We start from the raw sequence: 24557 nt of genomic DNA, 5'->3' as shown, positions 1-24557 counted from the left end.
CATGGAATACCATAATGGTACACGTGGGAAAGTTTAGTTTTGGCCGGAGTGTCCCTTTAAGCATCCGCAGGGCAGGGAGAAAAAGTAAGTGAACCCTTTAATTTAGTAATCTTTAGATCCTCCTTTAGCAGAAATCACCTCCACAAAACCTGTCCCGGATTTTCACAATGTTGGGGAGGAAGTTTAGACCATTTCTTCCTGCAAATGTGTTTCAGTTCATGAATATTTCGGGGATGTCTTGCGGGCACAGCCGTCTTCAGGTCACGCCACAGCATCTCCATAGGGTTAAGGTCAGGACTCGGACTTGGCCACTCCACAACACAAATCTTATTTTCCCCACTTTTCTTTAGTCGATTTACTTGTCTGCTTTGGGTCATTGTCTTGTGTTATCACCCGACGTCTCTTCAGTCTGAGGTCATGGACTTCTGCCCTCACATTCTCCGGTAAAGTGTTATGATACACCTCAATGATGACAAAAATGGCAAGGATTCAAAACGAAGAAAGGGAGAATATAGGTAGCGCTGCTGAATGACACTATGAACGCCGTGCTTCTTAAAATAGTTGCTTTTAAATCCTCCAATATATAGGCCGAACTATACAAGCACTCCGTAGCCACATGAATAAACAGGTCCAATGTGAGAAAAGGATTCCGGCTACAAAGCGTCTCCCATCACTCTGCATCTATTCATGAAAGAGCTTTGAAAAAAATCCTCTAAACTCCCATTGAACAAGTTCCATCAAATGCACCCAACAGATTCCAAAAACTTAGACAAAGGGAAAATGTTTGGACACATGAACAGAGTTTTTGCAGTTTGTAGAGTCTTCAGTACGCCCATTCCTAGGGAGACGAGCAACAGTCCTGAATTTTCTGCATTTGTAGACAATTTGTTTAAATGTGGATGGATGTACACCCAGGTCTGTGGCAATGCTTTTGTAGCATTTTCCAGCTCCATGTGTGTCTAACACGTCTTCTCTGGTCTTCTGAAAATTGTTTGCCTTGGGGAATGGGTCACACTAACCAATCTTTCTTGAGAAAAACAGATTTGTCAGTAACCAGGCTTTTTGTGCCTTTATTCAATGGGCAAAGCACCTGTGAAACCCAAACTTCCAATCTAATTTACATAATTTAAATACTTTTTTCCAATTAGCTTGTGGAGAAGTCATCATTAACATAACAAAGGGTTCACTTACTTTTTCTTGCAACTGCGCTACAGAGGGCATGTTAGTGAGTCAATCAGATCCACAAAACCATTAACAATAATACACCCAGGTTACTAAATAAAGACACAGATCCAGCAACAGCATCTTGTTGACGGTTTCCCAGTAACGTATTTGTTTTCTACATTTCACACAGTAAAATCAGCAAGAAAAAATAAGTGAATAAAAGAGTAATGAAGACATATTATAACAAAACTACCAATGAAGGAGAAAAACAAATATTTTTCATACCGCAGCAATCATTATAGCATTATCCAAGAAGCCAAACCCAACAAACGGTAGTGCGTTGTGGACGAAAACTGGAACATAAAAATGGGAAAATCAGAGAGATCACAAGAACCTGTAAAAAATAAATCATAACATTAAATGCAATAAACTGCAGTTATAATGTATGCCTATAGCAGGGATGGACAGAACCCAGTCGCCAGGTTGTCAAAATAGTTCCTGTCCACCAGATCTTGCTCCCTGCGCTACATCCATTGGCTGTGGAAGGTATGAAGCCGACTACCACAAACAGCATCCATCTCTCCCAGAACACGCCCTCCAAAATACCACTCCCATCATGCCTGAAGATGGAGCAGAGATTTAACACACAATTTTTCCATAGTCTGTCTTGTGCTCATTGTCGCCCCCTGCTGAGTGTAATAGACTATGTATGAGCTGCCAAGTGGAGGTAAGGCAATAGAAGGACTTGTCTAATCAGAAACTCTCTTTACAGGGGGTTGTACAGGATTAACAGAAACATGGCTGCTTTCTTACAAAAACAGTGCCGCACCTGTCCACTATTTGCATGTGGTATTGCAGCTTAACCCCATTCACTTCAATGAAACTGAGCTGCAATAGCAGATGCAACCTGTGGACACCTGTGGTGCTGTTTATGGAAGAAAGCAGCAATGTTTTTCTAATCCTATACAACCCCTTTAAAACCTTTCCCTAATCTATAAAGCAAAACCAACACGTGCGATAAAGTGGACCAAGATCATCCATCCTTGAAGGGAATGTATCATTAGAAAATACATTTTTTTAAATTAGCTGTTTATTATAAACATGTTTTTTTAAAACTTGTTTGTTTCTTTATTTCTGTGACTATCCACATAGAAAAAAATAATACTGAAATATTCCAGTTTTTCACACTGGCCACTGGAACAGTCGCAATACATTGATGCTTCTTGTTTTCTCCTGCTCACTTGTCAGCTTTGCTCTATAGATCGGGACAATCTCAGCAGAGTCATCTCATCATCATTAGAGGGTGGGCGAGTTATTGACAGCTCTAGTGTATTGTTGGAGGCCTACACAAGGAAGGATAGTAGGACTATACACACTGATAAGGCTCTGTGTACAGCTCCTAGGTCACTTCATAGTCTCGGAGCTTTATACAGAGCCTTATCTGTGTGTATAGTGTTACTATCTTGCCTCGTGTAGGCCTCCAGCTATACAGTAGAGCTGTCAATAACTCGCCCACCCACTAATGATGATGAGATGACTCTGCTCAGTCTGTCCCTATCTACAGTGTAAAGCGGACAAATGAGCTGGAGAAAACAAGAAGCATTATGGGGCTGTACTCCATCACTTTCTGGAGACTGCAATAATCTATGACAATTCTCCATTTAATCTCATTCATTGCAGATGCCATAAAGCACAGACGCTCTGCTGCACTGTCTATACAGACAATACGGGAAGAAAGTATGTGCCTCCAATAAGTAGCTACAAGACCGCTATTGATTGTATGCATATAGAGCTGTCAATCACTGTGGGTGGGCGAGGGGAGCAGGACCCACAGGCTTTCTATCCGAGTCCTGGCAGCAGTTAAGCAGCTTTCAACATGAAAATACTTAAATAATGAATATGGGAAAAACCCTTTATCACCGATCCACAGGATGGGTGATCAATGGCAGTCCTATTGCTTGGACCCCAATCGATCACGACAATAGGCTTACCTTGCCATTCCTGGGACCCCTATAGGAATGGAGTGGTAGTGCACATGCTCGACCACCGCTCCATTTATTTCTATGGGACTGCCGAGCATTCATTTCTATGGGACTGCTGAAGATCGTGCTCGGCAGCCCCATAGAAATGAATGGAGCGTTTGTCGAGCATGTGCACTACTACTCCATTCCTATGAGGCTCCCAGGAATGGCACGTTAAGCCTATTGTCGTGATCGGTGGGGGTCCCAGCCCTCGGACCACCATCGATCAGATATTTATTACCTATCCGGTGGTTAAGTGATAAAATATTGATTTGGGGGGAAACCCCTTTAATTAAAACATAGAAAGCTATATATGCCTGTGCTCAGCATCTCCCCCCTCTATCCTATGCGGTCCTCAAATAGGAGACCTGACAGAATAACATTTTTAAAGTAGATCTATCGCCTATTTGTTAGATCTGTTTGTTGGTTACAACAAATTTAGTCCTGCATGGCGAATCGGCTTAGTTTGGATGTGATGTCCCACTTCTGAGAATCACTGCCGAAATAGGACGTTTGCCATAGAGAATTACGGGGAGACAGCCCCTATTGAAGCTGTAATGGCAGCCATATTGGTGGTCACCCAGATTTCTCAGCAATGGTGGAACAAAAGTTTTAACAACTTCACAAGAGAGGACGACTGAAGGACTTATATTTATTGGAGGAAAAGTCTTTTAAGAAAATAAAATTTGCTGCTTAATTTGTGCCTTGTTGCCAACTAAATGACAAATGGCCCCAAAATGAGAATCTAAATACCGTGACATTTCTGTGTGGATGACCTTTAAAAAGTAAAAGCCATTATTGAATAATATTATGTTGGTGCGGAAAGGCTGCAAGACCACATTGATGACATGGATGAGGCTTCATTCCGCAGATCTGTAATATAATGGTAAAGTCTAATAACATGGGGCAGCCCACGACTTATGTAGGGGAGACATGAGACGTGTGGTATATGGAGAACTGGTCATATGATAACGTGTAGTATTATTAAATTCCTTTAATCCATCATCCAATAATTCATGAAAGCCTAATAATGGTCTGATAATCCAGAATATTTGATAATCTGGCAGCTATCAGGTCCCATTGATGACGGATAAAAGACTTGATTCTTTTGGTACAAATTAAGTGTTGATTTTGCATAGACAAAATGACAGGTAATTCCAATAGTCTGAAACTTTTCCTTCCTGCGAATTGGAACGAACAATAATCTTATCTTACTTTGGGTCATAAGGCTGCAGGTTTCGCTGACGGATCCTGCAGATTTCCACAACATGCAATATTAGCATTATTATTGCCAAATTAGAGCGGATGCCCCCTGAGATGATTAAGAAAACATTTCCAAAAGAAGCCATGTACACGACCTGTTCCTCTCCATTCACATGCATTGCCAGCGGAAGGTGAAGCTTCGGTCAGGATTTAGGTGCGGAATCTGTTCCTAAATCCGGACAGAATCCTCAGCATGTGAACATGACCTTGGAGTTCACCTATTACATGTCTGACAGCGGGGAGGAGTGAAGCTGTAGTCTGTAGCCAAGGGCAACCAGCAAAATTTTGAAAGCAACTGTGTAAATGAATGGACAAAATAGCATGAAAAAGCTTTCGAATCAAATCGTCAATGCAGCGTTCCCCTGCAGTAGAGAACGGGGGAAGGGCAGTGACAAGCAAGAACGGTACATTTTAGCCCAGGTTAAAGAATAATAGTCAAGGGGAAAATGACTTCACCTACATACAAAGAATTATGTGAGAATGAACAAGACTAGAAAGCAAGAGAGGTCATTTTTCCTTCGTTCTGTATACAGTTTATTGATCCTCCCATCATTTATAATGAACATACAATATAAATGTAGAGAAATCTTACCGTGTTTCATCTGTGTGGAGGAAGGTGGGGCGGCTTCAAGTTGTTCTGAAATAGAAGGGATTTATTAGGAAGCTGGCGCAGCGAATAATATATTACAATAAAACAGCAGTATGCTGGCACATTAATTACACTGCTGTGTGCCAACGTGTCTACACCCTGCCCAAGGGAGGAGGTCCCACGGCTCAGCACGGTTATTATATGCGCACATCTCGGTCTACTTCATAGTGATAAATATGACTGATGGTTTATAGAGCAATAAACCTGTACCAATAAAACGGATACGTTATTAGGAGCGGTCTCTTAATAGCAAGTGCCCTAATTTAAAAAGTCCCTATAACAACGCCCGCCACCACCGCAGGAGGCCAAATGGACCATTGCTGTTCAACAGTGGAACAACCCCTTTAAGAACTCTTTTTTTTTAAGAACGATTGAATTAAAATGAGCCTACAGAGTTACAACCTCTATTCAAGAAGTAGTATAAAATATTTCCAAAAAGTTCAGCAAATTTTGCCCCATTCCATTGGCAAAAAAAATTGCAATATTCAGAATGTAAGTTTCAGGACCACCCAAAATGCAATGCAGCAGAACGCAATGCAGGCTATAAACACCGTAAGGCTATGATCACATTTGAGTTAGAGCCCCTACCGCAAAATCCATCAGATTGGATAAAAAGAACAGTGCTGCGCCATTTTTCCCGTCAAAACAACAGACATCATGACGGAACCCCAATGGACACTGTTGCAATTCAATGTGGGCATTCAGGTATCGGGAATATGGGTTCTGTTATATTCCGAGTTTACAACACCAATGTGAATAGAGCAGAAACGCTCACAATTATAGATTACCCAGATATGAGGCAACTTACAGTACACAGGCACCAATGTACAATATTCAGTACAGCTGTACTCGTCTCAACTGTACAATTATAGATCTATAAATATATATATATCCAGTGGGCAAAATAGGCAACGTGACTGCAAAGATGTATATTTATTTGTCTTCTCTTCTGGAAGGTCGGGGAGACTCCCAAAATAAAGGGGGGACATACTGGAATCCCGAAAGAGCAGGCAAATCTCCCACAAGGAGTCCTGACTAAATACCTACCTCTTCTCATTCCATCACTGCAATGGTGTGGGGCCTGGTTGTTTTTTTGAGGGGTCTGGTCTGGGCAGGGCCGGCATCAGCACCCGACGAACCCGGAAAACCGCACTCTCTTTGGAGGGACCCAATCGGCCGCCGGGTGCTGACGCTGCCGTCGTCACTGTCCATATATGGGCAGTGAAGTCAGGAGTAGAGAAGGAGTCCCAGGCAGAGCGCTAGAAGCGGCTCTACTCCAGAATTCCGTCTCTGGGGAAGCACCTGACATCACTGCCCATATATGGACAGTGTTGTCAGGAGCAGAGCAGTGTCCCAGGCAGAGTGCTAGTAGCTCTCAGCCCGGGACTTTGGCTCTGGGGTTGCCCCGGACATCACTAGCCATATATGGACAGTGATGCCAGGGGCTTCCTCAGAGCCGGAGTAACGGAGCAGAGCCTTTACTAGCGCTCTGCCCCGGACTTCAGCTCTGCTCCGGACATTACTATCCATATATGGACAGTGATGTCAGGAGCAGAGTAGGAGTCCCAGGCAGAATGCTAGTAGTGATCTGCCCAGGACTATGGCACTGGGGTTGCCCCATATATGGGGGGCTGTGTGGCACTACCTGGGAGGATGGGGCTGTGTGGCACTACCTGGGAGGGGGCTGTGTGGCACTACCTGGAAGAGGTGGCTGTGTGGCACTACCTGGAACTATCTACAGAGGGCACTAAATTTATGGGGGTACAAACTGGGCGCCTAACTTCGATATGGGGGCATAAACAGGGCCTAACATCTATATAGGGGCACAAAGTGACGTTTTCTGCCATTTTACTGCTGCCGTGAGTTCCCCCGCAAAGGGGCCTACTAAGTCTGTGTCGCCCAAGGCCCACATAAACCTGGAGCCGGCCCTGGGTCTGGGGGGGGGGGTCTAAATTGATTTAGATGACCTGGTCTGGGATCTGTATTTGCTTATGGGGCCAGGTCTGGTGTCTTTATTTATTTAGAGGGACTGGTCTGGGTCTGTATTTAATTAGGGGGCCTGTATTCTTTTAGAGGGATGTTCTGGGGTCTGTAATTTTTTTTTTAAATCAGATTTTATGGCATAAAAAAGTTTTAATAAAAATACACGTAATTAGTATGACCGCATCCGTAAGATCTTGAACTTTAAAATGATCACGTTACTTATCCAGCACAGTGAGCAGTGTAAAAAAAAAATGTCATAAATGCAGTTTTTTTGTTTATCCCACCTCCCAAAAACTGAATAAAAAAAAAAAAAGATCAAAAAGTCATATGTATCCCAAAATGTCGTCAATGAAAACGTCAATGAGTAATGTAAAAAACAAGCCGCCAAAGCAACATCAACGGAAAATTGTAAATGTTATGGCTCTTGGAACGCGGCGACATAAATAATACTTAAATAAATAAAAACGGTTTAAATTTGATATCGCCGTAATCGGATCATCCCATAAATGGAAGTTATCATGTTATTTATAATGGCGAGCACCATAAAAACAATGTCGGAATTGCTGCTTTTTATCCATCCTCCAAAAAATATATATTTATAAAAGTTATACAATACATTATATGTACCCCAAAATGGTTCTATTAAAAATACAACTCGTCATATATGCCTTCATACGGCTACGTCGACGGGCAAAAAAAAAAAAGTTACGGTTTCTGGAACGCAGAGATAAAAAAATCTAATAATAATAAAAAAAAGAAAAAAAAAAAAGGACAAACATAGTAAAGTCTGCATAAGAAACATACATATAATTAAACTAAAATTGAATACACGCGTCATTACCTATAACTAGAGTCTAATAAATCCCATCTCCTTTCACATGGTATAAATGGCGGATATCGTGACAACACAGAAGGAGCAATCGTTCTAAACCAGTACACAAATCCTGTAAGTGTGGAGTCTATTTTACTACTTCATTTCATTTTTCTGAGAGTTTCTGCCTAGGAGCTGTGACGGAAATCATCAATTCCGCGCAGATCGGCTGCAAGAACCACTGAGAGTTTATCTGCAAATGACAAGAGACGACTGATTCCCGTTTTGCGCCTGCAACTCCAATAAATACGTCTTCTTGGAAGCTATAACGGCACCTGAGGAACGGCAAACCGTAATCTATGCACAGTAGCAACAGGACTAAACACCACACCTTAAAGTGAGCCCGTCTCCACATAGGATCTTCATCATGGAGCATGAAGTCCAATGAATCAAGAACTAGTAAATACTTACGGAATGGACCCATAATGCGCTCAAAAGGGCGGGTTAATATCATGTACTCTGTAAAAGAAAATTATTATACAAAAAAAAAAAAAATAGTGGTGAGGGGGCTTATGTGACGGCTACTACTGGTTGCGTAGACTCTTACAAGACTCCTGTAGACACTTGAAAGTCTCTACGCCCTGCGCAGCCATAGCAACTATGACTGACCCAAACTTAGAAAGAGCTGGACGTTTTGGGAGCCCCTGATGCACACGCCAACTGATGCCAGGCGTTGACGATAATCTGGCACAAGACATGAACCACGAGCGTGGAGGCTCCTTTTTTGGCCTTCCAGCCAAAAATATTTAGGGCATATCCACGGAATATGCATTAAGAGACTCTCGCTATTAGTAGAATAGAGGGAACCCCAGCCACCCAATCCTCCAGGTGACACGCATATCCGTGGCTCTCTCTATTCAAGTTTTTGGGAGTATGTTCACACGGCGCTAAAAAAAAATAAAAACTACATGCAAACGCGTCAAAGACGCTAGCGTTTTCGCAAAGCACTTTGTCCAGTACAGGTGTTTTTGACACGTTTTTCGACGCATAATTAAGACTCCCATTGACTATGGGAATTAGGCACGTTTTCGGCGCAGTTTACGTACCCAGAAATGACCGGACGCTCCTTTTTTTACACGACGCGTTGTATGCATTACAATGCTTTTTCCCATTGATGTCAATGGGAAACAAAGCAAGCGATTTTGACGCGTTTTTCAAAGCGTAAAACGTGGCAAAAACGCATCAAATGCACACCGTGTGAACAAGGCCTCAGGGTATGTTCAGGCGCTAAATTAAAAACGGCTATAAAATGCGGAGCGGCTTTCAAGGGAAAACAGCCTCTAAATTTCAGCCGTTTTTAAAGCATCAAACATTTTTTGATGTGTTTTTGGAGCGGTTTTTCTATTGACATAATGAAAAACGGCTCAACAAGTGACATGTACTTGTTTTTACGCGCAATTTTTTTTTCTCAAATGGCCGTGTAAAAAAACGCCCTGTCTGAACGAAATGCAGTTTTTCCCAATGAAATCAATGGCCAGATGTTTGGAGACGTTCAGCTTCCGGTTTTTTTAAGGCTTTTTGGAGGCATTTACGTCCCGAAAAACACCTGAAAACACTGCGGTGAACATACCCTCACAGAAACAGCGCAGCCTGTTGGCAATCTCACCTGGTGTATCTGGGTCAGGTTATCCCCCATTCAACCGATAGGTGGGGTTTCTAGAGGTGGAACCCTCAGCTATCAGACAATGATGGCATATCCTGTGGGTACGCCATACATATTTATATTTGGAAAAACCCCTTTAAAGTATACGCCTGTTTTCCCCAGTATGGTTCTCATTTATCAAAACTTTGCCTTCTTGCGTTTATAGCAACCAAGCCTTCAAGCCTCCTTCTCCATACACATCGACTTATTCATACATCTTGACCGCTTTGACTTTAAAAATGGTTACAACCAATTTTTTTTATTGTTACAATGCATCTCAAATAAAAAATTAAGCAACTTTGCAAATAGTCTCGATTAAGAATATATCTTACTGTTTTGTGTCTACAGCTACAATGCAGATCTAAGTGTCTCCATGGTTACAGACTACAAAAACCCTGTGTAGTCTGATCCAGCAGTCATATTGCTATCTGCCCCGTACTTCTCGCTCACCTACCAAACGTACGATAGTAAGAAGTAGGGGACAGATGGAAAGGAGCGTGACTGCAGGATCAGACTACACAAGGTTTTATTTGTAGTCTGTAAAGTCCAACAAACAAATGAAAAAAAAAAAAGGGAGTTTCCAAAAGTGGAGTAATTTTTTAATTTTTATTAATATAAAGAGGAAATAGGACTGTCAACTGGGCAGGACCGCCTGGTAGACCAACAAGATTGTCCCCATTTGATAAACAGTACTAGGCACTATGACAACACCTACTGGTCACTGTAAAATCACAGCTACAACTTCAATGTTTCCCTATGGGAAAAAAAAGTGGCAATTGCCATTGCGACCATCTTGACAAATCAGACAAAAAATGTTGTTTTTTTTAAATTGTAGCGTTAGCTGGGGTAATGCCCTGTAAAAACTCTTCACGCCAGGTCTACAACCAACAGTCTATCATGGTGAAGTAACTGTGGTAGTCTGAGGATGTAGGACAACATCTGGAGCTGGTGACTTGTTTTTGATTGAAGAACTACCCTTTGGAAAACATGTACCCCAAAGTCTAAACCTCAAGGTTATGGGAATTACTTTGATTGAAGTAGAAAAAAACAAAAAACCTGTAAGGCTAAACTGTGTCTCCATGGTTACAGACTACAAACAAACCCTGGCTGTAGTCTGATCCTACCTTCCATCTGCCCCTTCTTCTTGCTTTACTGTATACAGTAGAAGACAAGTCCGATGGAAAAGAGAAACACATACAGAGGTGTAACGTGCAGCTCCTGGGCCCCACTCCAATGTGGTAAAGGGTCCATTGAGCCCCATCAGACACCAGGACCTAAGTGCAACTGAAGCCTCCGCATCCCCTATAGTGACTGCAGGATGGGACTACAAGTTGTTTACTGTTCGTAACCATAGAAACACATAGATTTACATAGGAGCTGTAGACACAAAACAGTAGGATATTTTTAGTCAAGACTATTGGCAAAGATTTGCTTACATTTTTTATTTTTGATACACTGGAGCAATAAAAAAGAACTAGTTGCAAAAGTATACATACCCTTTACTTCATCGAGAAGGCTAGCTAAATAAGCTCACACAGCAAAGATCTGCGGCAGTCATGCACAAGTCATGCGGAAAACCATGTCAAGCCTCAAGGCAGAAAGCGACAAAGCCACACACCGGTGACATGCACCAGTATCACACCAGTATACCACGTTCATCTTCTGCCGCCACCATCCCCTGAACATCGGACGCCTGCACAGAATACGGAGGGGTTTTAGGATATCGAGAGGCTAGAAAGAAAACGCAAGAACAGACCGTTTTATACCTGTCAATCCTAGGAGGATATAAAGAAATGAGCATTATAATATCAATACCCAACATAAAAAGACCTAGAGAGTGCACAGATGGAGGTAACCTTAGTGCATCGCTCATTGCAGTAAAGACATTCTGCAGGAAAGGTCATACTGTGCACTGAAGTCTGCTCCAACTGTATATGGAAATAAACAATGTACTGCTTTGTGAATTGTCATGTCAACTAAAACGTTCATATAAATAAAGCTAAATCACTGTAGAATGAAGAGTCCTGCTACTTTCTATTACACGGTGTTTATAATTCCTTAGCACGTGCAAGATCTCTGCTTGCGGTCAGCGAATGAATAAAGCTAAAACAAATCCCTATTGACCTGATATTCGACACAGCAGAGAATTTGCTACAATGTATCCAGTCAAGACATCCCTTATTCACTGACAGTAAGCAGTGACCTTGAAAATGATGAGGAACTGAATCACAAGATATATTAGAAAGTTGCGGAACTTTACATTATGCAGAGATAAGTAGTATGAATAGGTTTAATGACATTGTTTTTTTTTTGTTTTATACATCGTTAGTGCAGTTTTTAACCCTCTCCCTGCTGTATGCGATTTAAATGATTGTTATGACTAGAGTAGCAGAACTTACATCGTAACCCATAAGCTTAGCTTTCAAACTATAGCAGATCGAAACTCTAGTTACAATATTTGGGTAGCAGCATTTAACACCGGGAAGTAGGATGGTAAGTTTAACTTCCTGCTTCTGTGTCTCTGTAGGGGAGGGAGGAGGGAGATGCAAGCGAGAGTAGGAAGAAAATTCACAGGCTGTTGAGGGTTATTTACATGGCCAATTAATGGGCAAACGAGCAATCATGGTCATTGCCCTGTGTAAACAGGGCAACGATCAGCCGATGAACGAGCAAATGCTCCTTCATTGGCTGATTGCATCGTTTCTGCCCCAAGAAATATATCGATGTCAGACGTACGTCACCCTGTATAGGGAAAAGTAATCATAGTAACGAGCGCTCATCCTCATACTAACTCGTTGATCGGCGCTGGTTTACACGGCCGTGTCAGAGGACCCTTACTGTCATCTCGTCCCACGTACAGCCTTCCAGTGACCCCAAGGGTGTGAGACTTGAACTTTCCTTCATGTTATCACTCCTCACCAGAGAGGATATGTACTCTGATTGTCACATATTAGAATGAGAAATTGAGTAGTTGCCCATCTGTCTATTTAGATTTGTCCAAGCCACGACTCGGATGTTTGCCGACATCTAAAGACTTTTGGACTCTTCGGTTTTGATGATTTTGTTTAGATATGTGCATGGAGACATAGGCAAATATGAACTCTGCAAACCTACAACTTTTATTTTTGGGCGGTGTTCTGCATCTGAGGTTTCGCTTGGGACAGAAATTTTTCCACAAAAACGAATCTTCGTGTATTTTCTACAAAATGTTACAGTTTCGATGCAAAACTGTGTTAAGGCGCCAAAGATTGTAAAGTGCCGGGCGACATTTTCACAACGTGTAAGGGGTCTACTTCCAGAAAATATATGGGCATGGGTGGTATAAAAAAAAATATTTTAATTTTATAATTCAGATTTTATTTGTGTATGTCAAAAGTGTAAAAAAAATTGTTGCAAAACCTCTGGCAGCAAAAAGCTTAAACAAACACGGACGGTCATGTTGTATTTAACTGGTATCACCAGAGAGATTTGTGATATTTGCTTTTAAATCCTCCCCTGACAGGTTATACCGGACCAGATGATCCCTACCCCCCTATCTGCGATTATGTTGCAGGTTGGTGTATTCATTACAATCCAATGGACTAGAATATGGTCAACCCACCCCCTTAAGGATGCTGAAGAAGGCTACAATAACATGAAGGGCATGCTCACCTCTAAATTATTGGGCATGCACATCAACCAACAGATATTTTTTGGAAGGATGGAATATAAAAACCTGAACAATAAAATTGAGTCAACAGAATGTATTGGACCCCACGAACTTCTCTATTGCTTCCTGCATGATTTGGGGGTGCAGAGGACTAACACCCACCAGTTCCGTACAGGGAACAAAAAAACGAACCAATAATATTTGGAATCAACCAAATATGGCAGTTACTGCCATTAATCTGCTAGGACCAATAGGCGGTGTATATCATTACCTGTATTGTCAGTCATGGGGGCAATGTCTAGGTAGGTCTCTAGTCACTGCACACGCCTAATACAGTCCTTCCCGTTTCTATGATCAAAGTAATAGACAATAGCGACAACGTTATTGCAGTGCTGAGGGTCATAAGAATCATTCATTGGTCCCATGAAAAGCCATAAAGCAGGAATCGAGTCATCTTAAAGCTCCACGTGACATGTTAAAATCTATCCTCAGCCCGCTCCGGTCTATAGATAAACATGCTTAGTGTATAATGTACAAATATGTTTAGAATGGAAATGCCCTTTAATTGGTCTAATGGTGTGTGAGTCTAGGATAGGAAATGAATGTTGCCAAAGACATAAGATGTGGAGGGAGCGATCATTTGACCAGCCAGTCATTACCCCAAAAATATGAAACGGTTGATAGTGGGGGGATAGGCAGCTACCGTTTATCTGTGGCTTAGCCATAAACTTGCAAAGTTCTCATAAGAGTAAAAAAAAAAAAAAACTTCCTACTAAAATTTATTTTTCCTGGGTTCATCCTGGGTCTTAAAGCTGTAGCAAGATGGGGGGGGGGGGGGGGGGCAAATGACCCCTGGTTCTAGGATGTCTAGAAATCCGGTTACAAAAGGGTACAAATGGAGGTGAAATCAGTGAAAAAGCATTGGGTGATTAGCTGGATTGGGGGTGTAAGGTAGGCGGAATATATTTGGTAATGCTGCAAATCCCTCGTTCACAGCCCAAGAATTGGTATTTAACACTGTTGTATTTGCCAATTTTATAAAGATATTGGGTATTTGGCAAACTTTTGGCATTGGGGTAGTATGGCAGAGCCAGTCATCAGTGTGAGATATAGGTCCCCAACCGCTGGCCTGGTTAGTCCCAAAGGTTGCCTGGAAGAATGGTCTATGTGGTGTAGTACAGAGGATCTGTCAGCTGTCCTGTGTGGTGTAGTATAGATCTGTCAGCTCTCCTGTGTGGTGTGGTATAGAGGATCTGTCAGCTCTCCTGTGTGATGTAGTATAGAGAATCTGTCAGCTCTCCTGTGTGGTGTAGTATAGAGGAGCTGTCAGCTCTCCTGTGTGGTGTAGTATAGAGGAGCTGTCAGCTCTCCTGTGTGGTGTAGTATAGAGGAGCTGTCAGCTCTCCTGTGTGGTGTAGTATAGAGGAGCTGTCAGCTCTCCTGTGTGGTGTAGTATAGAGGAGCTGTCAGCTCTCCTGTGTGGTGTAGTATAGAGGAGCTGTCAGCTCTCCTGTGTGGTGTAGTATAGAGGAGCTGTCAGCTCTCCTGTGTGGTGTAGTATAGAGGAGCTGTCAGCTCTCCTGTGTGGTGTAGTATAGAGGAGCTGTCAGCTCTCCTGTGTGGTGTAGCTCCTGTGTGGTGTAGTATAGAGGAGCTGTCAGCTCTCCTGTGTGGTGTAGTATAGAGGATCTGTCAGTTCTCCTGTGTGGTGTAGTATAGAGGATCGGTCAGTTCTCCTGTGTGGTGTAGTATAGAGGATCGGTCAGTTCTCCTGTGTGGTACAGTATAGAAGATCTGTCAGCTTTCCTGTGTGGTGTGGTGTAGTATAGAGGTCCTGCCAGCTCTCCTGTGTGGTGTAGTACAGAGGGTCTGTCAGCTCTCCTGTGTGGAGTAGTATAGAGGGTCTGTCAGCTCTCCTGTGTGGTGCAGTACAGAGGGTCTGTCAGCTCTCCTGTGTGGAGTAGTATAGAGGGTCTGTCAGCTCTCCTGTGTGGTGTAGTATAGAGGATCTGTTAGTTCTCCTGTGTGGTGTAGTATAGATCTGTCAGTTCTCCTGTGTGGTGCAGTATAGAAGATCTGTCAGCTATCCTGTGTGGTGTAGTATAGAGGTCCTGCCAGCTCTCCTGTGTGGTGTAGTATAGAGGGTCGGTCAGCTCTCCTGTGTGATGTAGTATAGAGGATCTGTCAGCTCTCCTGTGTGGTGTAGTATAGAGGAGCTGTCAGCTCTCCTGTGTGGTGTAGTATAGAGGATCTGTCAGCTCTCCCGTGTGGTGTAGTATAGAGGATCGGTCAGTTCTCCCGTGTGGTGTAGTATAGAGGATCGGTCAGTTCTCCTGTGTGGTGTAGTATAGAGGGTCTGTCAGCTCTCCTGTGTGGTGCAGTATAGAAGATCTGTCAGCTTTCCTGAGTGGTGTGGTGTGGTGTAGTATAGAGGATCGGTCAGCTCTCCTGTGTGATGTAGTATAGAGGATCTGTCAGCTCTCCTGTGTGGTGTAGTATAGAGGAGCTGTCAGCTCTCCTGTGTGGTGTAGTATAGAGGGTCTGTCAGCTCTCCTGTGTGGTGTAGTATAGAGGATCTGTCAGCTCTCCTGTGTGGTGTAGTATAGCGGGTCTGTCAGCTCTCCTGTGTGGTGTAGTATAGAGGGTCTGTCAGCTCTCCTGTGTGGTGTAGTATAGAGGATCTGTCAGCTTTCCTGTGTGGTGTGGTGTAGTGTAGAGGTCCTGCGAGCTCTCCTGTGTGGTGTAGTATAGCGGGTCTGTCAGCTCTCCTGTGTGGTGTAGTATAGAGGGTCTGTCAGCTCTCCTGTGTGGTGTAGTATAGAGGTCCTGCCAGCTCTCCTGTGTGGTGTAGTATAGCGGGTCTGTCAGTTCTCCTGTGTGGTGTAGTATAGAGGATCGGTCAGTTCTCCTGTGTGGTGTGGTGTAGTATAGAGGGTCTGTCAGCTCTCCTGTGTGGTGCAGTATAGAAGATCTGTCAGCTTTCCTGTGTGGTGTGGTGTAGTATAGAGGTCCTGCCAGCTCTCCTGTGTGGTGTAGTATAGCGGGTCTGTCAGCTCTCCTGTGTGGTGTAGTATAGAGGGTCTGTCAGCTCTCCTGTGTGGTGTAGTATAGAGGGTCTGTCAGCTCTCCTGTGTGGTGTAGTATAGAGGGTCTGTCAGCTCTCCTGTGTGGTGTAGTATAGAGGAGCTGTCAGTTCTCCTGTGTGGTGTAGTATAGAGGGTCTGTCAGCTCTCCTGTGTGGTATAGTATAGAGGGTCTGTCAGCTCTCCTGTGTGGTGTAGTATAGAGGCTCTGTCAGCTCTCCTGTGTGGTGTAGTATAGAGGGTCTGTCAGCTCTCCTGTGTGGTGTAGTATAGAGGGTCTGTCAGCTCTCCTGACATGTCCGTTTTAGTAAATACTTGTATTCCCCATGAAATTACAATGCTGAAGCGTCTTTTCTTAGAATTCTGTTTTGTGCTGTTCCTCTGTTATTCCTTCTGGAACTGTATGAATATGTTGACAACTGGGTGTTACCATTCCCTGTCAATAAGGTGGGTGCCTACAATGTCTAACACAGTCAGCGATGATTGGACAATGTCTGACTATATTGGGACATGTCTGACATGGGGAATGGTATCGTACAGTTGTCAATTTATTCATATCTTTCAGGAGGAATAACAGAGGAACGGCCCAACACAGAGTTCTAAGAAGAGACGCATAGTAATTTTGTGGAGTGTATTAGAAGTATAGTAAAGCATACACATTTCATATAAAAAATTAAAAAAAAAGTACTACACTGTTCCATCTTAAAAGTAAGGCACTCATCTGTGAGAACGTCCAGTAATCGTGACGGATCAATACGATGATGTTTATTTAGTGAAGGGATTGGAAATGATAATGCCATAAGCAGGGCATTAATGGGAGACGTCAGGTTGTGTAGGATACAAGTCATACAACATTAACGCAGTAGTCATTTATCAGCAGTGCCTGGATTTAGTACACAAAGAAAATTCCCGGCAACACTCAGATTTATCTGCTCTGCCACTAGCGCCAGGCTCCCTGCGCCGTCATAGACCCATTATAAACGTTATGAGGACCGGACCCACGGGCTACACGATCCTGATAGATGGGTCTCACCTATGGGTCCCCCAACCCCCGTTCTGCCTGGTGAGGCGTACACTTTCCAGGCAGTGCGCAGGTGCACAACAGGACTAGACGTGAGCTACTCTGTTTCCATGACTCCCCATACATAAACAACATAGATCACTGGCTTACGCTTTTACCGTAAGTCCCATTCACTTCTATGGGAGTTACGGAAACAGCGTAGCTCGCTTCCCGTCATGTTGTGCACCTATGAACCGCCTGGAAAGCATTCGCCTCAGGCAGGACATGGGTTTGGTGACCCCCGTCGGGAGATAGGTGCGGGTCCCAGGGATGGGATCTGCATCTATCCGACATTTATGGCATATCCGGTGGCTATGCCAAAAAAAGTCTGTGGCAACACAACCCCTTTAATATATACAGTACATATACGCAAGTTATGTCACTCAGCTTTCCTAGAGTGCTGAATGGTAAGTCTACCTAGTTCAGTGATCAGCTGTAATCTGTGGGGAAACCTGGAAGTGTACAATTTCCCTGCAGTGCCACCACAGTAGAAATGAAGCATTACACAGTGCCTATTCATCTCAATGGGTTGTCTGTGCCGGAGGAAGACCCTGGTTCAGGGTCGAAACGCGTAGCTTTTATTCCAATTTTATGACATAGCATGTATGTCTTTTAAAAATTAAAACATTTTACTCCTATTTGATGTCCTGACTGGGATTGAAGTTGAAATTCAATCTACAAGTTCAGGAGCGATAATTTTTTTCTTTTTCACAAATTGGACTGCATCCACATAGATTACCGCTGATTACTTAGCCGCCGGTGTTCACCCAGAGGGCCAGCAGACTTCACACACACGGAGTACCGAGGCTCCATTGGTTTGATGATCGAGTTGTGCCGACCATCCAGCACAACTCAAAAAGGTGAGTGAAAAATCACATTTTAAGTACATTACTGTTGACCACCCTACAACAACAGCAATACCCCAGAAGAGCGCTCTGTGTCTTCTTTTTTCTTTGCATATCACTGCCTAATACAGGACAGGTCCTCCAGAGCAAGAGACGCTCTTTGTAACCGCTCTCCACTCTGTTTAGGAACCTCATCTCTTGGCCAGAGGACCCCCCTCTAATAACTCAGTATTCCCAAACAGTGTATACTACAACCGTTTTCTAAACTTGACAACATCTTTTATAATGGGACAGTAGGTGACAATTTAGGAAATGTTGCCCATATGTTAGTTTTTTGTTTTTATATTTGACAATCGTTTTCATGGATTAATTCCACTAATATTCAATCTTCATACATTAAAATACATGAGAAAATCCCAAGGAGTGAACACATGCAAGTGGGGGTCTCCATGGTAACAGACTACAAACAAACTGTAGTCTGGTCCAGCAGTCAAGTTCAATTCTATCTGCTCCTACTACTTACTAACAAAAACTGTTGGTAGGTTAGTAAGAAATTGGGGACAGATTGATGGCAATAGGACTACAGGATCAGACTACACAGAATTTGTTTGTAATGTGTTACCATGGAGACACATAGGTGTGCACAGAAGCTGTAGACACAAACTGGTCGATTTTTAAGTAAAATTATTTGCAAAGTTGTTTCCTTTTAACTTTAGATGCATTAGAGCGTTAAAACATATTATGTAAAGGTTTGGGATTTGTTTCTTCTAACCAAAGCCAGGAGCGGACACTATAAAGGATAAAAAGTATAAAAGAAGGATTCTCCCTATTTTTTGTGTTCATTCCTTGTTTTGGCTACAAAGCAAAAGACATCAAAAACTGCAGTATGTGAATTCAGCCTATAGGGGTTTTTCAGTTCTATGCAAAGATTATTTTATATGAAAAGTTCTTTAACTTTCTATATACTTTCAGTTTCATTTCCACGCCATTTTCAAAATCTCTGCTTGCTGTCTGTTGGTGAAAACATTTCTGCGAGTAGGATTTGGTAAGGCTGGATTTTAAACCTCTGGGTGTGCACGATAAGCCCTTTCACTAACAGCAATCAGTGTTATTGAAAATGCTGTGGAAACTAAACACAAAGTACAGGTATTACAGTCGCTTTTGTCCCTTAGGACCAAAGGATTTTTTTATTTTTTGTCTCCATGCGTTCCAACAGCAATAACTTTATTATTCTTCTGTCTACGTAGCTGTTTGAGGCCTTGTTTTTAGCGGAACTAACTGTAGATTATCTAGATATCATTTTGGGGTATATATAAGTTGGTGTTTAATTTACAACAAAAAATGATAATGGATGTATGCATAAAAAAAGCAATCCTGCCATGGTTTCATGTTTTAACGCCATTTACCGTTCGTTTAAATTGTACGGGTCAGTCCGGGGATATAGAATGTGTGTTTATTTCATTTTTTTCTTTCGCATTGTATTTTATTTAATCGCATACGGTACTTTAATCATTTAACTTTATTGTCGCATTAGGGGACTTTCATTTTTTATTTAGTAAACTGTAATGCAACGGCGTATATCTATACAACATTAAATTACTCTCTGTACATAAAATGCATAGGCATCTGTTAGGGCATATCTAATGTAATAGGTTTTCTTAAATCTTAGGCCTCATGAATAGGGGCTATTAGCCTGTTTACAGCACAGCCCCTCATGGTAACACGGCGCCCCCCCCCCCCTTTTTTTCCTTCAGTTCCTTTTATGGTCATTAATTAAAGGTCATTTGGTTTAACCCTCTTTTTCCCCTATTTTTATTTGGTACTTACCTGTATGAGGTCAAGTTCAGGTCAGTGGTGCCCCACCCACTTGGTCTTGGCACGCATAGGTTCTGGAAAATTCCTATGTGGCGGGAAAATCTGGTGTTTTCATTGGTTCCCTTTGGTCTTTATTTATTAATTAAGTTTTTTAGTATGTGTGTTTGGAAGGTTGGGTGGCGATTGTGTTACCATACACACGACCGTATTGGTTTTGCGGCCGACAAAACCACTGCTCCGTTGCAGTAGTCGGACTGCATAAAACCCTTGTTGAGCTTCCGCGTGTCACCCGGACTCCCGAATCCCCAACAATTCACAAGTATTGGTGAACCACAAATCTAGACCACAAAATGACTTGTCCTGAGTTTTTGCGGTCCAGATTTGCGGCCCCCACACCAATCTGTGTACATCACGGTCGTGTGCATGGGTCCATAGAAAAGAACGGGTCTGCAATTTATCTGCAAAAATGCGGTCGTGTGCATGAGGGTGGCTATTCTTTGCAGTTGTCCTTCAGCGACTAATCAGAAGGGAATCGCTTCTGTGCCTTGTGCGATCATCATTACGTGTATATGTACATCAGGATGTGGGAATGCATCTAAACTAAAAATGAAGCAACTTTGCAAATAGTCTTTATTAAAAAATATCCTACCGTTTTGTGTAAACAGCTGCTGTGCAGACCCATATGTCTCCATGGTTACAGACTACAAACAAACCCTGTGTGTAGTCTGACCCTGCAGTTATGGGTTACTCCTTTCAATCTGCCCCATAGAGGTCTGCATAGGAGCTGTATACACAAAACAAAAAGAGCCCTGTAGTGAAAACCTTTTCCCAAAAACATTGCAAAATTACTGCTCCCACAGAGATTGCCACCCAGCTTTCCTGTATATCTGAATAACAAATCTGCCTTGTAATGCACCAACACTTGACTGCCACCATAAGGGCAGATTTAAGGACTTTAGAAAAGCTGGGTTTAATTTGCTAAATTTATAAAGGATATTTTTTCAACTAAAAATGTTTTGCATTTAATAAACACTTCGTAGGTCAGGCAGGTTTTTTACGAAGACGTCTCACGCAGCCGCGCACAGACTGGGTTATGTTTAATCTGGCAAGTGCGTCCTTAAGAATTCCATATAAATGAGCACATTCAGAGCCGCCTGCAGATGAGGAATGAGAATCACGTGATTCGGGCGATCTGGTATTCACACAAGACGTCTTAAAACAACTATTTACCTTGCAAGAAATATGAATATGAGAATTTAGCAGTAACTTCGTGCTCATCTTAAAGGGAACCCACGGTTTTCATTCAGTTTCTCATTTCTTTCAAAGAATCCAGCAGCATAAAGGACATGGAGCATTTTTTCGATCATCCTTTATACAAACGAAACGTAGCACCAGAACCTTATAAAAGCACCGTACCCTTGTTCCATACACACTTACTTTTGAAAAAAACTTGTGTGTCACCACTAGGGGGCGGTCTGCATGCTGCTTCTACTTAGGTCTATAGGATGTATATACACCGGTGTTCAGATCACCCCCTAGTGGTGACAATAGGCAGCCAATATTTTTACAATTTGTGTGTGTGTGTGTGTGTGTGTGTGTGTGTGTGTGTGTGTGGAAACGTATAGTTTATTATTAATTATCTATATGGCCTATTAGGACACGTGCAGGGGAGAGGCTAAAGGATTAAGGGGCCGCGTGAAACAGTGCAGCTGGGTCCCCCTGCAAATTCTCATCATGGCCGATTCCTGCTCGTAACTTTCAGCTGCTTCGCCGGGTCTCTTAATTAACCCATCGATGCCCCCCCCCCCCCTGGTTTGGTAGGGGAACAAGCTCCAAGACATATTCTGCCCCTGCCCCTAAAAAATAAATATATTTTTTAAACATATCGGAGACAGCAAATCTAGAATACTGCGACAGTAACGGCTATGCCACTACATAGGATTAGATACTACAGGTCGACGGACAGTATCACACATGAGATACAAGACTCAGCAGAGAGTATTACACATGACAGGCTTAGATACAAGGCTCAGCAGACAGTATCACACATGACATGCTTAGATACATGTCGCAGCAGACCGTATCACACATGACATGCTTAGATACATGTCGCAGCAGACCGTATCACACAAGTCTAAATACTTGACTCAACTGACCGTTTCACACATGATCGGATTAGATACAGGGCACTAGCACATAGTATCCATATACAGTACAGACCCTCCACACTCCTGAGTCGGGTCCTCCTTGGCTCCGGGCGCATTGCTGGGTCCTGACACCATTCAGCGTCAGGACGTTATGTGCGCCCCTGAAGACCCGACTTAGCAGCGAGGAGAATATGTATATGGAGGGGTTACAGTAGTAACAGGGGCTTGTGTAGTTTCACCTATTGGAAACTACATAGACCCTACTTACTACAGTAACGGTTCACAGACGTAGTGGAGGGGGCCACGGGCCCCAGGCTTCAGGGTCCAGTCGAAACGGCAACCACTATAGGTACGCCATTGGGCATATAAACGTCACAGAGTCTGGGTCCTGTGTTCGATATCCCCCTCTATTCACCAGAACAGAGAGTTGATCTGTAAGAATGGCTCTGGTGAATCCATACGTTACATGGACTGCCATTCATTCATCGCTGCGGTTGAAATTTGTGGCAGATCGTCGCGGGGTGGGTCTTATACAGAAGCCGGACCCCCAGCGATTAGCTGATTGATGTGCCAGTCTTTTTTTAAAAAGGGTGTGTCTACATGAGACAACCCCTTTAAGAATGTTTTGATGACTATGACGCTATAAATATCACATACTGCAATTGTAGTGTCGCGGTAACTTGCGGCTCACAAAGTGACCACATTCACTTACATTACTGCGATCTTCGGACGCGCGACTTGTGTGGTGGCCAAAGTCACATATGTTGCTCTAGCATAAGGGTGACGTATGCCACAGTACGACTTATGTCACAGGCTTACGTTTAATGTATACATCATGGACCGCCAATAGCTTTTCATCGTTTAACGGATACCATAATAGTCTATGGGTGACAGGTATATTAAACCGATGCCTAATAGTATCGGTCACCTATAGGCTACAATGGCATCCGTTTAACATATACATCATGAAAAGCTATTGAAAAACCTAGGACATATACATTAAGCGCTTGCTCGGCTGTTTCCGTAACTTCCATTGAACAGGATCGAGAGAGTCGGGCGCATGCACAGATCCCTCTTCATTAGTCACCGCCTGGAATCGGCAGCTTGCAGCCGCCACACCTGGCGAAATGGGGTCTGTAAACCCTGATCTTGATATAGATGCGGGTCCGGGAGCGGAGCCCCGCATCTTTGACATTTATGGCATATTCTCTGGATTTTCCATAAATGTCTACTAAGTTGGGAATACCCCTTTAAATATTTCAATTTCAGCTGCAAAAAAAATAAATCCCTTTTCATGAATGTTTTAATCTCCCTCTCCACAGTATTATTTCATTTCAAGAGACTGATGTCCGACATGTACCAACAAATGTACTAGGAAATCGTTAGAACTGAGAAGCTTTGTCCCATTGTCAGCCACATTGGGGAAAGCTGGACCGGAGCCAAAATTTTAGGGAGGAACAATAGTTCTGTTACCAACCTGAAGACGCCTATTATTATTGTAGGTCTTGTATTATCGCTTACAGTATGGTCTCTACATTGTAGCAGTTCGTGGCGGTCATATCTGTGGAACATGGTTTCCCCACGCCAGGAACCGTGGCAGGTGGGGGCATAGTTATGGGAAGGTGACCACGTTCCTCGGGTACTGGGTGACAATGGTACCAGCAGCAAGAGTTTAAAAAAAGTTTTAATAAAAACGGGGATGTATAGAATTCTAGACATGGTGGAGGAGAGCAGGGAGGCCATCCTGCAATAGTAATGCCTAGGCAAGGCAGGCTGGTTAATGGATTACTGAACTACTTATTCATGGATTTGTATGGATTTCGTTGTGGAGGAAGGGCACCAAATTGACTCCATGTACCAGATATGAGTCCATGTCTTTTAAATTGATATAAGGACTACAATTTCTCTGTCTAGACACCGACAAAGCTATAATACGTTTATGGTGTTGTAAAATGCCAACTGTCGAAATGCAGGACACAAAGGGCTGGCAGCGATCCATCCAGATGACAACATTCCCTTTATATAAATGAAGCCCGGGCAGCTGTCAATCAAAACCACAACTTCTCATCCGGGAACTGAAGCATCTGCTGGCTGCAAAGCTTGTTAAGAGTGGGAGTTGATGACTACCATGTATACAGGGTGCGATCTAGGTCATAGTGGGTGGGCCCGTGGTCATAGTGGGGCCCGTGGTCATAGTGGGGCCCGTGTCCGTATCAACCTCAAACCTATCCCAGATCCATGGCTACGTAATATTATAAACAGTAAACTAAACTCGGTGCAATACCCTATAGAACGTGCACAAAGATGAACAAGTGGGTTTAGGAGTAGTGGTACCTGTACACAGATGAGCGAGCACGTGTATATA

The 24557-nt window shown here is 43.0% G+C and overlaps 1 protein-coding gene across 1 annotated transcript in view; it reads right to left on the bottom strand.

Annotated features, from left to right (window-relative positions):
* TMEM65 (transmembrane protein 65) overlaps positions 1 to 24557 on the bottom strand; it is a 68561-nt gene that overhangs the window by 26035 nt on the left and 17969 nt on the right. The window contains exons 2-3 of the mRNA XM_075827963.1: positions 5041 to 5085; positions 1450 to 1517 (exon numbers count right to left, since the gene is read on the bottom strand). Coding sequence (XP_075684078.1) covers positions 1450 to 1517; positions 5041 to 5085 — 113 coding nt within the window. The remainder of the gene's footprint in view (positions 1 to 1449; positions 1518 to 5040; positions 5086 to 24557) is intronic.

This window comes from Rhinoderma darwinii, chromosome 5 (assembly GCF_050947455.1).
Source record: "Rhinoderma darwinii isolate aRhiDar2 chromosome 5, aRhiDar2.hap1, whole genome shotgun sequence".
Taxonomy (NCBI): Eukaryota; Metazoa; Chordata; class Amphibia; order Anura; family Rhinodermatidae; genus Rhinoderma; species Rhinoderma darwinii.
This window is presented reverse-complemented; position numbering and strand designations above follow the sequence as displayed.